This window comes from Equus przewalskii, chromosome X, assembly GCF_037783145.1.
Source record: "Equus przewalskii isolate Varuska chromosome X, EquPr2, whole genome shotgun sequence".
Lineage (NCBI taxonomy): Eukaryota > Metazoa > Chordata > Mammalia > Perissodactyla > Equidae > Equus > Equus przewalskii.
The window spans coordinates 124,809,770-124,824,768 of NC_091863.1; the positions used below are offsets into that span (position 1 = coordinate 124,809,770).

Below are 14,999 nucleotides of genomic sequence, written 5' to 3' on the forward strand. Positions count from 1 at the left end.
TCAGATTTTGCTTAAAGAGAAAAATAGCAGATTTTTAATATAAACATGATCTTTTCTCAATATTTTCAGATCTGGTAGCTCAGCGAGGAGAAAGATTGGAATTATTGATAGATAAAACAGAAAATCTCGTGGATTCTGTAAGTATGGGATATGATAATATTTTTCAGGATGTAAAGTAGAGAAACTGTGGTTGATGGCTAACATAGTAGGGAAATGTCTTAAATTTAGTACTTTAGTGTTTTTTTACTTTCTAACCTCCATTATCTGATTCCATTATGATAATAAGGATAACAATAAGGGGTAGAAAAAAGCCATGGTCCATTGATAGCCATTAAGGAAGGTTTGGTTTGGAAAACATACTTAATATACAGAAACAATTCTTCGCAATTGATGCCTACGTAATTTAGCATCTCAGCTGCATATACCAGTCTGTTCTCTGTACATTTTGTAAAACATGAAACAAATAAATGTGCAGGCTAGTTGTGACCCAGTGTGAATCCCGAAAACTGGACAGTTCAGTCACTTTCTTGCTTACTCTGACAGCTTGTATCAAACAAGAGGCAGGGATTGGGAATGGCCAATGAACCTTAAAGGGGTCAGTGTGTCCCTGTGACCTACTTATGCTACAATTACATGTATCTTTGCATTTTCCATCTGGTTAGTGCATGAAAGTTTTGAAGAAAGATGGTAAGATATACAGTGAATTAGAAGGAGGGCAGAGATCACCTACAGTTTGGGTCCACACAATTACAAATTTAAATGCAGACTAGAAGTTTACACATTGAAACGGATCAGTGAATGATGTTCATTCTTACTGGTAGTTAGATTCTAGTGGTTAAGAGCACAAGCTCTAGAGTCAGGCTGCTAATTGAATCCCATCTCTGCCACTTACTAGTTGTGTGACCTTAGGCAAGTTAACCTCTCTGCCTCAGTTGTCATCATCTGTAAAATGGAGATGTGCCTACTTCATAGTGTTTTGAGGGTTAAATCATATAATGCATACAGAGTACCTAACAGTGTCTGGTACGTAGTAAGAGCTATTTAAATGTTTACTGTTAGTTTTACAGAGACATCTATTAACAGTAGGTCTTAGGAGGATAACAGTGTTTTCATCAAAGCACAAGGTAATTGGAGGAAGGGTGGCACCACACAGGAAGTCAAAACACCAGAGTTCTATAATGGCTCACTTTGTAACCTATTGCTGGAGGGCACAGAGGGCAAAGAAGTATGTCATCTCAGATCAGCAGACTAATTTCTTTGGTACTTCCAGTCCATCTCTTAGCTATTCTTAATCTCTGAAGATTACCCTTTTTAGCTGGAGTGGTCTGTGTTTGACCAGTAAGTATTGGTGTGGTATAATCTGTACTTGCTAAATAGAAGTCTTCTTAATGTTGTTGACTACATGACCCAAAATAGCAAACAGTATTCATTAACTAACAAGTGTCTTCATGGAGGAATAAAATACATACAATAAAGTGCAGCAAGTGTACTACTTTTAATAGGTGTAAAGCTCAGTTATTTTTTACATATGTCTATACCCATGTAACCGCAACCTAGATCAAGATATAAAACATTTCCAGCACCTCTGAAGGCTGCCTCATGCCCTTCCAGTTGATATTCCCCAACAGAGGTAACCAGTTTTCGGACTTACAACACCCTAGATAATGTTCTGCCTATTCTTAAAATGTATAGAAATGGAATCATGTTGTGTGTATCTGGCCTCTTTCAATCACTAGTATATTTTTGAATGTAGTAATAGTTTATTCTTTTTTATTATTTTGTACTACTTGTATAAATCTACCTACCACAATTTGTTTATCCATTCTCCTCTGTAGGGCTTTAATTCTGAATTCTATATTTTGTTCATTGATCATTTTGTCTACTTTTATGCCAGTACCACACTGTATTGATAACTATAGCTTTATAGAATTCCCTATGTCTTCCAACTATGTTCTTACCCAGGCTTGTCTTCACTATTTTAGGTCCTTTACATTTCCATTTATGTTTCAAAATAAGCTTGTTATTTTCCATCCTTTAAAAAAAACTTGTATCTTTGATTGTGATTGCATTTAATCAATAGGTCAGTTTAGGGAGAATTGGTATCCTGATGGCACTGAGTCTTCCTGCCTATAAATATGCCATTTCGCTGCTTTTTTGTAGGACTTAATTGTTTTCAGTAGTATTTTGTATTTTTTGGTGCACAAGTCTTATACATATTCTGTGAAATTTACTCGAGAATTTCCTGTTTTTGTATTCTATTGTAAATTTTTAAATTTCATTTTCCAGTTTTTATCACTAATACATAGAAATGAAACTGGTTTTTATATATTGACCAGGTTTGTATCCTGCAACTTTGCAAAATTCACTCTTTAGTTCTAATACCTTTTTTATAGATTCCTTCCTTTTATTTCTTTTTCTTGCCTTACTGCACTGAGTAGAACTTTCTACACAATAGTGAATACAAGTGATGACAGTGGACATTCTTGCATGTAGCACATCTTATGGTAAAAAATTCAATATTTTTACCAATTATGTTGTTAGCTGTAGGTTTTTTATAGGTACCCTTTACCAGGTGGAAGAAGTTCCCTTCAATTTCTCATTTGAGTTTTATTCATGAATTTTATCAGATGTTTTTTCTCCATCTATTGAGAGGATTATAATATTTTTATAATACCTTATTGGATTTGCTATTGATTTGTTCAGGAATTTTGCATCTGTGTTCATAAGGGATGTTGGTCTATAATGTATTCTTCTTTTTATGCTTTGGTATCAGGGATATACTGGCCTCATAAAACAAATTGCAAAGTGTTACCTCTCTATGCTCCAAAAGCATTTTGAGACTATTGGTATTAGCTGTTTGGAAAAATTCACCAGTGAAGCAGTCTCAGCCTGGAGTTTTCTTTGTGGGAAGGTTTTATATGTACCGTTTTGCTATTTGTTTCCTATTTGTACCATCTATTCTTTGTTCCCCTCTCCCTCTTTTTCTGCCTTATGTTTGACTGAGTACTTTTTAAATTCCATTTTTACCTCCCTTGGCTTATTAGCTATAACTCTTTGTTTTCTTACTTTGTGATTGCTTTAGGGTTTATGGTATAAGTCTTTAACTTATCATAGTCTACCTCTGAGTGGTTTTATTCCACTTCACAGATAGTCTAAAAACCTTAAGGTAGTATACTTCCATTTTCCCTTCCTGGTCTTGATGCTATTTTTGTCATATTTTTATTTACACATGTATTATAAACCTCGCAATACATTGTTGTTTTTTTTGTTCAACAGTTATCTTTTAAAGAGATTTAAAGAATAAGAAAAACATCTTTTCTATTTACTCATGGTGTTATGATTTCTGGTAACTCTCTTCATTCTTTTGTGTAGATCTGGATTTCCATCCCCTGTCATTTTCTTTTTTGCCCATAGGATTTCTTGTAGTGCAGGTCTGCTAGTGATGAATTCTTTCAGTATTTATATGTCTGAAAAGTCTTTATTTCACTTCCTTTTTTTAAAGATATTTTCACAGTATAGAATTCTAGGTTAATGTTTTTTTCAATATTTTAAAGATGTTTTGTCACTGTCTTTTACATTGCTTCTGACAAAAATTCTACTGTCATTCCTACGTACGTAATGTATTTTATTTCCTATGAGTTCTTTTAAGATTTTATCATTGGTTTTAAGAAATTTGGTTATAATATATGCCTTATTGTAGTTTTCTTCAGCTTTGGGTTTGTTGAGCTGTGGGTTTGTAGTTTTCGTCAAACATTCAGCCATTATTTTTTCAAATATTTTTCTTTTCCTGTCCTCTCCTCTCCTTCTAGGACTCCAATTACATGTACATTAAGTCACTTGACGTTGTCCCACAACTCACTGATGCTCTGTTCATTTTTTTCAGTCTATTTTTTTCTTTGTTTCATTTAGGATAGTTTCTATTGCTATGTCTTCAAGTTTACCTGTCTTTTCTTCTGCAGTTTGTAATCTGCTATTACTCCCATCTTGTGTATTTTGCATCTCTACAAGTTTGATTTGAATCTTTTTTATATCTTCCGTGTGTCTATTTAACATGTGCATCCTTTCCTCTACCTTCTTGAATATATGAAATATATTTATAATTGCAGTGTTTATTCCACTTATGTGTAATGTAAGTATTGATGGAGTTGGGTTTAAGTACGGTATGTTGCTCCTTGGTTCTTATTTGCTCCATCCTCATTGTTCCTCTTTTTCTTTCTTTTGTATACTTACTCAGATATTTTAAAAGTTGTTTCATTTTATAACCTCTTGGGTTTTTAACAGCTTTATTGAATTATTTCTTTATTGGTAAGTAATTCACCGACCATACAGTTGACTCATTTAAAGTGTACAGTTCAGTGGATTTATTATATTATATATGGATATATTACATTATAATTTTTAAATTGTGCTGAAATATATATAACATTTGTCATTTTAACCATTTTGAAGTGTGTAATCCAGTGACATTCATTACATTCACAGTGCTGTGCAACCATCACCACTATCTGTTTCCAAAAGTTTGTCATCATCCCAAACAAATTCCATAACTGTTAATCAATAATTCCTCATTACCACTACCCCCAGTACCTGATAACCTCTAATCTACTTTCTGTCTCTGTGAATTTACCTATTCTAGGTACCTCATATAAGTGGAATCTTATAATATTTTTCCTTTTGCATTTGGCTTATTTCACTTAGCATAATATTTTCAAGTCTCATCCATGTGGTAACATATATCAGAACTTCATTTCTTTTTATGACTGAATAAGATTCCGTTGTATTTATTTACCACATTTTATTTATCCATGTATCTGTTGATGGAACTTTGAGTTGTTTCCATCTTGGAGCTATTGTGAATAATGCTGCTATGAACATTGGCATACAACTATCTGTTCAAGTCCTTGCTTTCAATTCCTTTGGGTCTATACCTAGGAGTACAGTTGCTGGGCCATATGGTAATTCCATGTTTAGCTTTTTGAGGGACTGCCAAACTGTTTTCCGTAGCTGCTGCACCATTTTGCATTCCCACCAGCAAGGTACCAGTTTTTCTACATCCTCACCAATATTTGTTACTTTCCTTCTTTTAATTATAGCCATTCTGATGGGTATAAAGTGGTATCTCATTGTGATTTTGGTTTGCATTTCCCTGATGACTAATGATGTTGAGCATCTTTCCAATGTGCTTATTGGCTGCTAGTATGTGTTCTTTGGAGAAATTATTCAAGTCCTTTGCCCGTTTCTTAATGGTGCATTATCAGTTACTACTGAAACCATCTGCATGGAGTGAAGAGGCCTTAGGCTGGTTAGCTTGCTCTTGTCATTCTCACAGGGATTTTTATATCTTCTTCTTGTTCTCTTCTACCTACACCCACCCCCACCCCCCTGCATCCCCAAAGGAAGCTTTGGTAAGGTGTAACAATTATTCTTTATAGCTGAACTGGTTTTGAATAGGTGATTTGTCAGTGTTGAAATATTGACCTGAAGATTATGAAGGAATGTCTGCCTTAACCTATTGAATCACATAACTATATTTAGATTTATTAGTTTCATTGCTCACTACTTCTTTCTTGTGATTTAGTTTGTGAGTAATTGCGAAGAGTTTAGGCAACTGAGAAGTTCATCAACTATACAGTTTAGAGTGCATGGTCCTCAAGGTCTCCTTTAGTTCTGACGCCAACTGCAAGTTTGTTTGTTCCAAAAACCACCCTTAGGTTTGATAATTCACTAGAAGGACTCACAGAACTTTAATGAAAGCTGTTGTACTCACAGTTATGGTGTATTACAGGCAAAGGATACCGATTAAGCTCAGCCAATGGAAGAAGCACATAGGATGGAGTTCAGGGAGGTACCAAACCCAGAGCTTCTGGTGTCCTCTCCCCATGGAATCAGGACATGTTACTTTCCCAGCATAGATGTGTGACAACACACATGGAGTATTATCCAATGGGGAAGCTTGCCCAAGCCTCGGTGTTCAGTTTTTATTGAAATTTCATTACATGGGCACGATTGACTGCCTACTTGCTTGATCTTAGTCACTAGTCTCTGGCTCCTCTAGGTGTGACCCAAAGTCCCTACCCTAAATAATATTGTTGGTCTTTTTTGAGTGAGTAGTCCCCACCCTAAATCACATTGCTACTATTTGGTGAGCCTGTGGCCCCCAGGCAAGCAAAGATTACCTCCTAGAAGCTGAGGGCAAAGATCAGACCCCTTTTGGGGCAAGGTTAAGTTCTTTACTACACAGTATAGTTGATGGGCATTTGGATCATTTCCAGTTTTGAGATAAGACAAGTAGTGCAGTTAGAAACATTTTTGTGTGTCTTTTGGTAAACTTGTGCATACATTTCTATTGGGCATATACCTAGGAGTGGAATTGCTGGTCTATTAGGAATTTTTTTGTTTGTTTTAAATTGCCTAATGTCCTAGTGGGAATGGTTCAGTAGATATTGAGAAATTGATGTTGCAAAAGCAAATGGATAACTGAAGGGAGTGAAGTTCTTTTGGCCCTCATACAAGTAAATACATATCTTCTTATGGAAATTAAACAGGCTTTTATGGCTCAAAAGCCCAGGATTATCCTGGGCAGAATAGACAAATGTTTTTGCATCCGACTGGCTTAAAAGGAGCCTTTCTTATTGGAAGCAAAAAGAGGAAAAGGCTTTTCGACTAGCGGGAAGAACCACTTCTGGTGCTCGACGTCATGTGCGTTGCTTCAGTGTAGAAGAAGAAGGAGGGAAACTTTTCCAGCAGGCTCATACTGCTTACTATAGACCTGGCAGTGTCCTGCTTTTGAGAACTAGTCATTACGAATGGCCACCCTCTACCTGTGAAGAGAGGGGAAGGGTAAAGAACATTGCTACTTCAACAGAATTAATGAAAGTAAAAGTTTTACAGGTATTATTCCAAATCAGTCATGTAATCGGTTCCAAGGATCAAGCAATTCATGCTTTTTTTCTAGTCTGTCACCTTCAAAACAACCAGCAGAAATCTTGCCCGAGCCATGTGTATGAAGAATCTCAAGCTCACTATCATCATCATCATCGTATCAATTGTAAGTTTTTGTCTTTTTAGTGTGTGATTTTATTTTTCAATCTCTAAAAAATTAGGTGCTGGAATTCTTTGTCAATGATCAGCACTCCGAGATGAGCTACATATAACTTTTAATGGTGAAACACGTGACCAGGCAGTGGCTTTCCTTTAAAGTCATTATGAAATATTATCTCTGCTTAGACCCCTTCTCCCTGTTGAGAATTCCTGTGTGTAAGACGTCATGCAAGGCATTCCAAATATTCCTGGATGTTTAACATTTTTGTCACTACCAAAATAAGATTCTTTTAAAATTACATTTTCTAATTGATTCCGTATTTTCTAATTATATTTCTATTTTATACTTGATTCTATTTCTTTATTTCTGTTTTCTCTTTTCTAGTTGATTTATTTTGTGTCTGGTGACCTTGCATATCTCTTATTAGTTGCAATAGTTTGTTACTTGATTCTTCTGTATGCTATAGGTCAGGAGTCAGCAAACGTTCTGTCAAGTGCCAGATAGTAAATATTTTAGGCTTTGTGGGTCCCATGTAGTCTCTCTCACATATTCTTCCTTTTTTAAAACAATCCTTTAAAAGTCTAAAAACCACTGTTAGCTCACAGGCCAGGGGCTGTAGTTTGCTGATCCCTGCTATAGGTGAATTTTGATAGCATCTGTTAATAATTTTAACCTCATCAAATTTGTATATATATATATATATATATATATATATATATATACACACACACACACACACACACATTTATATAATTTTATATATATTTTTTGTATTTACTAGCAATGTTGAATAATTTTGATGTGAATGGACATCTTTATTTAGTTCCTGGTTTTAATTGGAATGCTTCTAATATTTCATTTATAAGAACAATATTTACTATGAATTCTTAGATATTTTTTTATCCAATTAAAGAACTTTTATTTCTAGATGGCTAAAAGTTTTTATCAGGAATTAATTTTAGGAAATATTTCTCTGCCCAGTGAATTGATAATGTGACTATTTACATTTAATATGAATGTATTGAGTTACATTCATAAATACACTTATAATTATCCTTTCATTTCTAGGATAAATACTAAGAGATCATTATGTACTATTCTTTTAATGCATGATGAGTTCAATTTTCTAATATTTAGTAGTTCTGTTGTCTATAAATATAAATTAGTCTATATGCTGTTCTCCTTTTGGAAACCCTATGTAAACAGATATTGGACCTCTTTGAACTATCCTGCATGTCTAATAACCATTTTAATATGTTTAAACTCCTTTTTCGCATTGCATTCTGGGAGAATTATTCAGCTAACTCTTCCAGCAAACTAATTTCATTTTCAGCGCTGTCCATTCTGCTATCCAACTCTTCTATTTATTTTTCAGAGCCATGTTTTAAATTTCTAAGAACTCTTATTATTCTTACTTTAACCCTTTTTTAATGGAACTTGTACTTGTTAACAGAGAGACTCCTTGAATTTCTTTGGATATATATTAAGAGATATATCACAAGGAATTAGTTTACACAATGGCAGGAGCTGGCTAGGCAAGTCTGAAATCTGTAGGGCAGGCTGTCAGGAAGGTCAGGCTAGACCTCTGGGGCAGGAGCAAATCTGTAATTCACAGGCAGAATTTCTTCTTCAATGAAACCTCAGCTCTGCTCTTAAGGCCTTTTAACTGATTGAATCAGGCTCATTCAGATTATGTGGGATAATCTGCCTTACTTAAAGTCAACTTTGTGAGCTTTAATCAGATCTACAAAATACAACATCACCTAGATTAGTGTTTGGTTAAATTACTGCACACTATAGGGTAGCCAAGTTGACGTACAACTGACTTTATAGAAATATAGTCATGTTTATATGTAATGGGTTTATTATTTTTATTTTTAAATGAATTATATATGTACTTTTTAAAAATTTCATTTCTAATATGATAAGCGTTAATAGTTACAACCCCACAAGCAAGAGATCTTTGGAGTCCTCACTAACTTTTGAGAGTGTTAAGAGGTCCTGACCCAAAAGTTTGAGAGCCACCACTCTGTGCAGGGTGAGGGAGATGCTTTACTTTGGGGGCAGTTAGTGGCTGGGTAAAGCAGCCTTTCCTCTCCATCCTCTTGTCATTTGCAGAAGCCCAAAGTTAACTCCAAGCAGATACCTGTGACTTGGCTTCCGCTTCTCGACCACTGTCAAAGGTCCACCACCTTCGGCAGCTGGACCTACCTAACAGAGAAGGGTCACAGATCTGTCAGTTATAGTGGAAATTGTGCCATGGCCTTGAATGTCTCCTTGCTCAGGATCCTCAGGTGGTGCATTCTAGGCTTCTCAGCTTAGCTTCTTCCTTCTTCTTTGATCTGTGAATTTATATTGATTTATGAAGCTGCATTATTGTTCAATTCAGTTTGTATTTATTTATTACTTATTGCCTATGCAGGGCACTGCTTTGCCAAAGGTGTTGTTAACCTGATATATGGTGCTTTAGCTTTAAAAATCCTTATATTTCGGTTGTGGCAAATAGTCAACTGTATATTAAATTGGACTATCTGTGTGAGTGTGTGTGAATATGATGTGAGTAGTTTAACTTATTTATTAATAACCAGAATTTGGTGTAACTGTACCCCAACATTTGTAGAGAAGTAAGGCAGAACATTTGCTGACTTTTGGGAGGGAGTATGGAATTGATAAATGTATGTTTCCCAAGCATGTGAGTAATGAAGTCAGTCACTTAAATATCTCAAAAAGTTGTAATTTAAAGCAAAATAAAATGGCTAATTTAATGCAATGAGCCTAATGTTTAAAATAAATGTATTTTTTGGAATATCATAATATGAGCAAGCATATACTATTAAAATAGCATTATTTAAAATTAGTATAAATCAAAGGTAATACATCTATAATAGAACTAGCCTTTTTGCTGTGTTACTTGTGTCATTAGCTTTCCTTTGATTTGATAATTATAATTATTGTGTTATTATCCGCAGAAAGATTCATAGCAACATTCTTGTTCATAGGTGATATAGATGTAGAGTCTCTACTCATGCTTCTTCATATTTTTTATCATGCTAATAATGAAAAATTAATTCATGTGTAAAACCTAAAAATGTACTTAATAATAAAATCATACTTAAAGGGAATTACGGTAATTTATCTTTTTGACTATTAATGTTTCAGTAAGAGTTGCTCATACAGCTCGATTCTGCCTAGTTCCCAGTGAAGAACATCAATTTCATTGCTTTCTCTCCCTCTTAAGAGAGCATAGTGGAATTCAAGTAGGTGAGAGTTATATCAGAAAGGATAATTTTAATTGCATTTCTGTCTTTGAAAATACTTGATTAGTGCATTGTATTATTATGCAGCTGCCACTCTAATGGAACCAGTATTTGTTAATAGGTCTTTACTTTGCTTTATATTATTTAGGAGCCTACGATAGAGTCAAGAAAATAAAATTGCTTTCTCCCTCCTTCCAGGTGTTCATCTATATCATTGTGTCACCTCTCTGTGGTGGATTTACATGGCCAAGCTGTGTGAAGAAATAAAAAAGCAAAAGTTGTCGTTAACCAAGGGTATCAGAGAACAAGGAGTTAAAAGCAGTCCATGTGATTCAAGCCTTTTAATACTGACAGATGGTGTCTGTCAGTCTCTTCAACCCTCTTCTTGCTTTTTCTTTTTTTTAATCTTGTTCTATGCCTCCAGATTTATCTTTGTCCTATCTACCAATTTATTCCTGTGCACTTCAGATTGAACCATTTATTGCAGCAGTAGCCTTAAAAAGGCTTTTTATTTCTTTGGTTCATTAACTAGCGTCATCTACTTAGAGAAACATTTTCGTTTGTAATTGCAGAAAGCTGATACCAAGGGGGAAACCACCAGTCTTATGAGCTGTCTACTGAAACTGTGGGTGAAGTTTGTATGTGCACACAAAAGTATTTAAGAGACATATAGTATTGCTAACATCTCATTTTAATGTCTTTTGTTATTGAAGAGTTTTAGGTGCTTGAAAATAATATAAATGGAGAATTGTTATTTGGGGAATTGTAATTAAATTGTTGATGCTGCTTGTTTCTAGGAACCCAAGCAAGTAGAGTATTAAACATTTTATCTCAGTCATATGGAGAACATTTTGCTAGCCCATTAGAAGCACATGGAATTATCCTTGTCTTCCTAGTATTCACTTTCGGGAAGAAAGTTTGACCATTTACAAACCTCATAGTGCTTGATATTCTGTTTCCCAATTGCAGTTGATTTGAGAATATGATGGTTTAAATATCGTTGAAGGTTGTGGTTTTCTATATGTTCCTTTTTCTGTAGTGGATATTTAGGGCAAATATGTAGTTAATAGAAGGGGTCGTAGAGGGAATGGGGAAGCAAATTCCTCTGACTCACCAGAGAAAAAGAAGAGAACCACAGTGGATGTGCTAGCATTCTAGCTGTATGAAGGGAGGTCATGTGGGAAATTTTTTTAAGTCCGAGAAAAGCCCAAGCTGAGTATAGTCAACAGTCAACTCCAAGGTTTGGGTTTGACTCTGATGAATAATAATTTGAACATCTTTTGTGGTTTAATAAGATCTTTAATCTGCCTAGTTTTGAAGAATTCTTTTGTGAAACTTCAGCATTGACGTTATGATGTATGGAAACAATACAAGACAGTTTAACATCCATTTAACTGGAGTGTGAAAACTGGAGTGTAATCATACTGCTTCAGCTACTCTGACATCTGTTAGCTAGTATGTACTTTTGGTGTGTATCTGAAAGGACATTTGCTGCCCTAGATATAACTGCATTTATTTATCAGTAAATGCCAGTAAATGGAAATTTTTTTACATGTGACTGTTTTCCCAATGAAAGAACAAATTAGTCTATAAACCCTAGCCACCTGTTTAGCCTAGTCATGTGCCTTGAATATATATGTGTCACATAATCTTCCTCATGCTACCTGTTCTTCCATCTAAATCTTTTGAATCATGCTGATTCATTTATTTCACATATTTTAGGCTCACTGGAACTATTCCTGGTAATCATGCATAACACAACTGTTTTTCCAGTTTTTCCAGTCTTGTTTATCAACACTAATGCCTTTTAATTACATCACCATTTCCTATTGGAAAACACGTTTGTTCCAGGAAAACATTTAGCATTCCTGAATAATAATTTCCAAATGTCTTTAATCCAAAGAGAAAGACTTAAAGCTTATTTCCCTTTCTTATACACACCGGAATAAAAATGATGTGCATGTTTTAGGGATAAATTATGTAACTGTCCCTTGGTCTATTTATGTATAAGAATGCTTTTTTAAAGCACATATCTTGTTTTAAATGATGCATTAATAAAATTTAAAAGTAATACAATAGGTTGCTTATTTGTGACCTGGAACCTTTCAGTAAAGAGCTATAGCATTGTCTCAGGTGTATAAAATGTTTTCAAAACCAAAGACACAAAAAACTTTAAAAACATAAGTAGGCCATACTAAAACCAATGAAAAATCCTGAAATGACCACACAGCCTCCACAACTATCATCCTGAGACCATGATTGAAACAACAGAAAAAAACCCTCAGGAATTGTAATCTGATTCAACACAATTCTGGAAAATCTATCTAAAGTTGGAAGGCATGGCTCAAAGGAAGGTATAAGAGGGTGGGAGCGAATAATTGATTATAGCAAACAGGTCTAGCTAAGCAAACAGTAAAAAGGGCCAAAGATCAAATGTACAAAAAGCTGGGCCACAACAAGATAATAATCAGTCACTTGGGGCCTTTGAACTTAGGTAACTGAAGTCAGGAACAGTAGAATATGTTTTTGTACAGGCTAGAGAAACAAGAAAACAGCCCATTTAACTTCTCTGCATGCCTCCTTCAGGTTTCAACTGAAGTATGCACTCCCTAACCAAACACTTAGAATAAAAAAAAAGATGGCTTTTTATTTGGTTGTCATGAACAAGGAAAGAAGCAGCACAAGCTATTTCTTTTTACTTCAAACCCTTGACTACAAGGTCAAATAGTGTCACAATCTGTAAGTTTCCTTCAGAATGAATGGACATGGCTTACATCGGAAAACGTTTCCTCCTTGCTTAACTCTGCTGGTACCTATCTTTCCTGGCCTCGAGATAGGTGAAGAAATTGGGTTGCTTCCCAGGGTATCTTGGTGGGAATGGATGTAGCAACAATAATAGCAACCCTAGGCTCTCCTACAGTGTTTTACATTAGAAGCAGGTCTGTTTCTGACAGCTCCATCTTTTCAAGAATAATAAATTACTTGGAATGGTGGTGCTGGTGGTGCTGGTGCTTGACCTACGATTCAGTTTGAATTCAATGAGGAAAACAGTGCCAAGTATTATGGAAACAAGGGGTTTAATACAGGATTCAAGCTTACACAGCTGTGTGACAAACTGGGAAGGGAAGGTCTGAAAGGGAGCTGCCAGGGATCAGAGGAACAGTCCTAAGTATTTTCACTTGAAACACTGCCACTAGTGGACAGACAGGTTGAAGCTTGCTGGAAAATGTGAGAATCCCTACATGTCTGTTTGCCAAAGTGGGTGCGTGAAGAGGGACATGTGGAAAGGTTTGTGGAAGCCACAGCCTCAGTAGACCTGATGTCAAGTACCTGACTTGTGGCCGCAATTGGTCAGCAAGGCCAGTAGTCAGGAGGGTGAGTTGGATGTGGAGTGGTGGAGATTGAGAAAAATTTAGGGTACTCCAGGCCTATTAGCATCTTCATGTCTGATTGCCCTGACCTTCAGAGTATTGGCCTCCACCTCCCTTCTGCTTTCCAAGTCTCATGTGAGTTCATTTCACTGGCAGAACATAATCCTAAAAGCATATAGGGAAAATAGTTTCTATGAAACTCTCAGTTTATGGGAAGAGCAGTGGTGCCAGTGCAGCATAGCCAAGTTCTTCCTAGATTCATTCATAAAATCAGTTTAACTGCTTTATCTTATGGAGAAAGACCATTTGGGTAAGTTAAAGCATTCTTTTGGTCAGGGCACATTGTACAAAATTATTTTGGATTCATTCTGTTTATTAAACCAAAAATTATCTAAATCCGAAATATGTTGTAACTTTTTACATCTCTTTTCCAACGAGAAGGAAAACGATGACAATACTCTGTATAAGAAAATTCACACACACAGGCTGACCCCTGATTTACCGTTTTCATTCCAAGTTTGGAACTGCATAAGGAAAACTTTAAAAAGCCTCATGCACAAAGAGATCAGAGTGCCCCTTACAGATTTTCACTTCTGGCCAAGATAGGGTAACAGTGACTGTATTTTCCTTCCTGCCTGAAGTAACCCCCCAAAAGGACAAAATATATGAAACAACAGTTGTTAAGGCACACCTCCAGGCGATGAAGGGCACTGGTACTTCAAAGAGATGAACCCAACAATTGCCCCAGCTTATTATGTTGAGAGTATCCAGGCCATGATGCAGTGAGGAGGAACTCACGAAGAGCCTGGCAGATTCCCTGGGTTGAGACGTGACTCAGATTTCCAAGGAGACCAAGACGCGTGGTCTTTGTGGGGCACTGGAGAGGAGAGAGCTGCAGAAAAGAGAACTCCAGAGATCCCTGCCCAATGCCAGGGAAAGAACCACCCAAAAAACATCAGAGGGAAAGTATCCTCCACTCACACAGGACTATTGCCTGTACCCACGAGACAGCTGGGAAAACCTCATGTCTCACGGAGTATTGGGTAAAGTACTCAGAAGGGTCTTGCCTGGACCAGGGTTTCTCAACCTTGCCACTGTTGGTATTTGTTGCCAGATATTCTTTGTTGTGGGAGACTGTTTTGTGCATTGTGGGTTATTTAGCAGCATCCCTGACCTCAGCCCACTAGATACCAGGAGCACCATCTTCCCAATTGTGACAACCAAAAATGTCCCAAATGTTTCTGCAAAGTTGGGGTGGAGGAGCAAAATCAACCCTGGTTGAAAACCACTGCCCTAGACTAAACAAAATCTTGTCCAGCTTGCCAAATC

The 14,999-nt window shown here is 36.0% G+C and overlaps 1 protein-coding gene across 2 annotated transcripts in view; it reads left to right on the plus strand.

Moving 5' to 3' along the window:
• Positions 1-12,375, plus strand: part of VAMP7 (vesicle associated membrane protein 7) — a 43,777-nt gene extending 31,402 nt beyond the window's left edge. Inside the window, exons 6-8 of one of the 2 annotated variants that reach the window (XM_008537851.2) lie at positions 70-137; positions 6,956-7,048; positions 10,498-12,375. In XM_008537851.2, coding sequence (XP_008536073.1) covers positions 70-137; positions 6,956-7,048; positions 10,498-10,566 — 230 coding nt within the window. In that variant the 3' untranslated portion in view covers positions 10,567-12,375. The remainder of the gene's footprint in view (positions 1-69; positions 138-6,955; positions 7,049-10,497) is intronic. The other variant, XM_070606230.1, reaches the window with a different exon arrangement.
• The last annotated feature ends 2,624 nt before the right edge of the window (positions 12,376-14,999 follow it).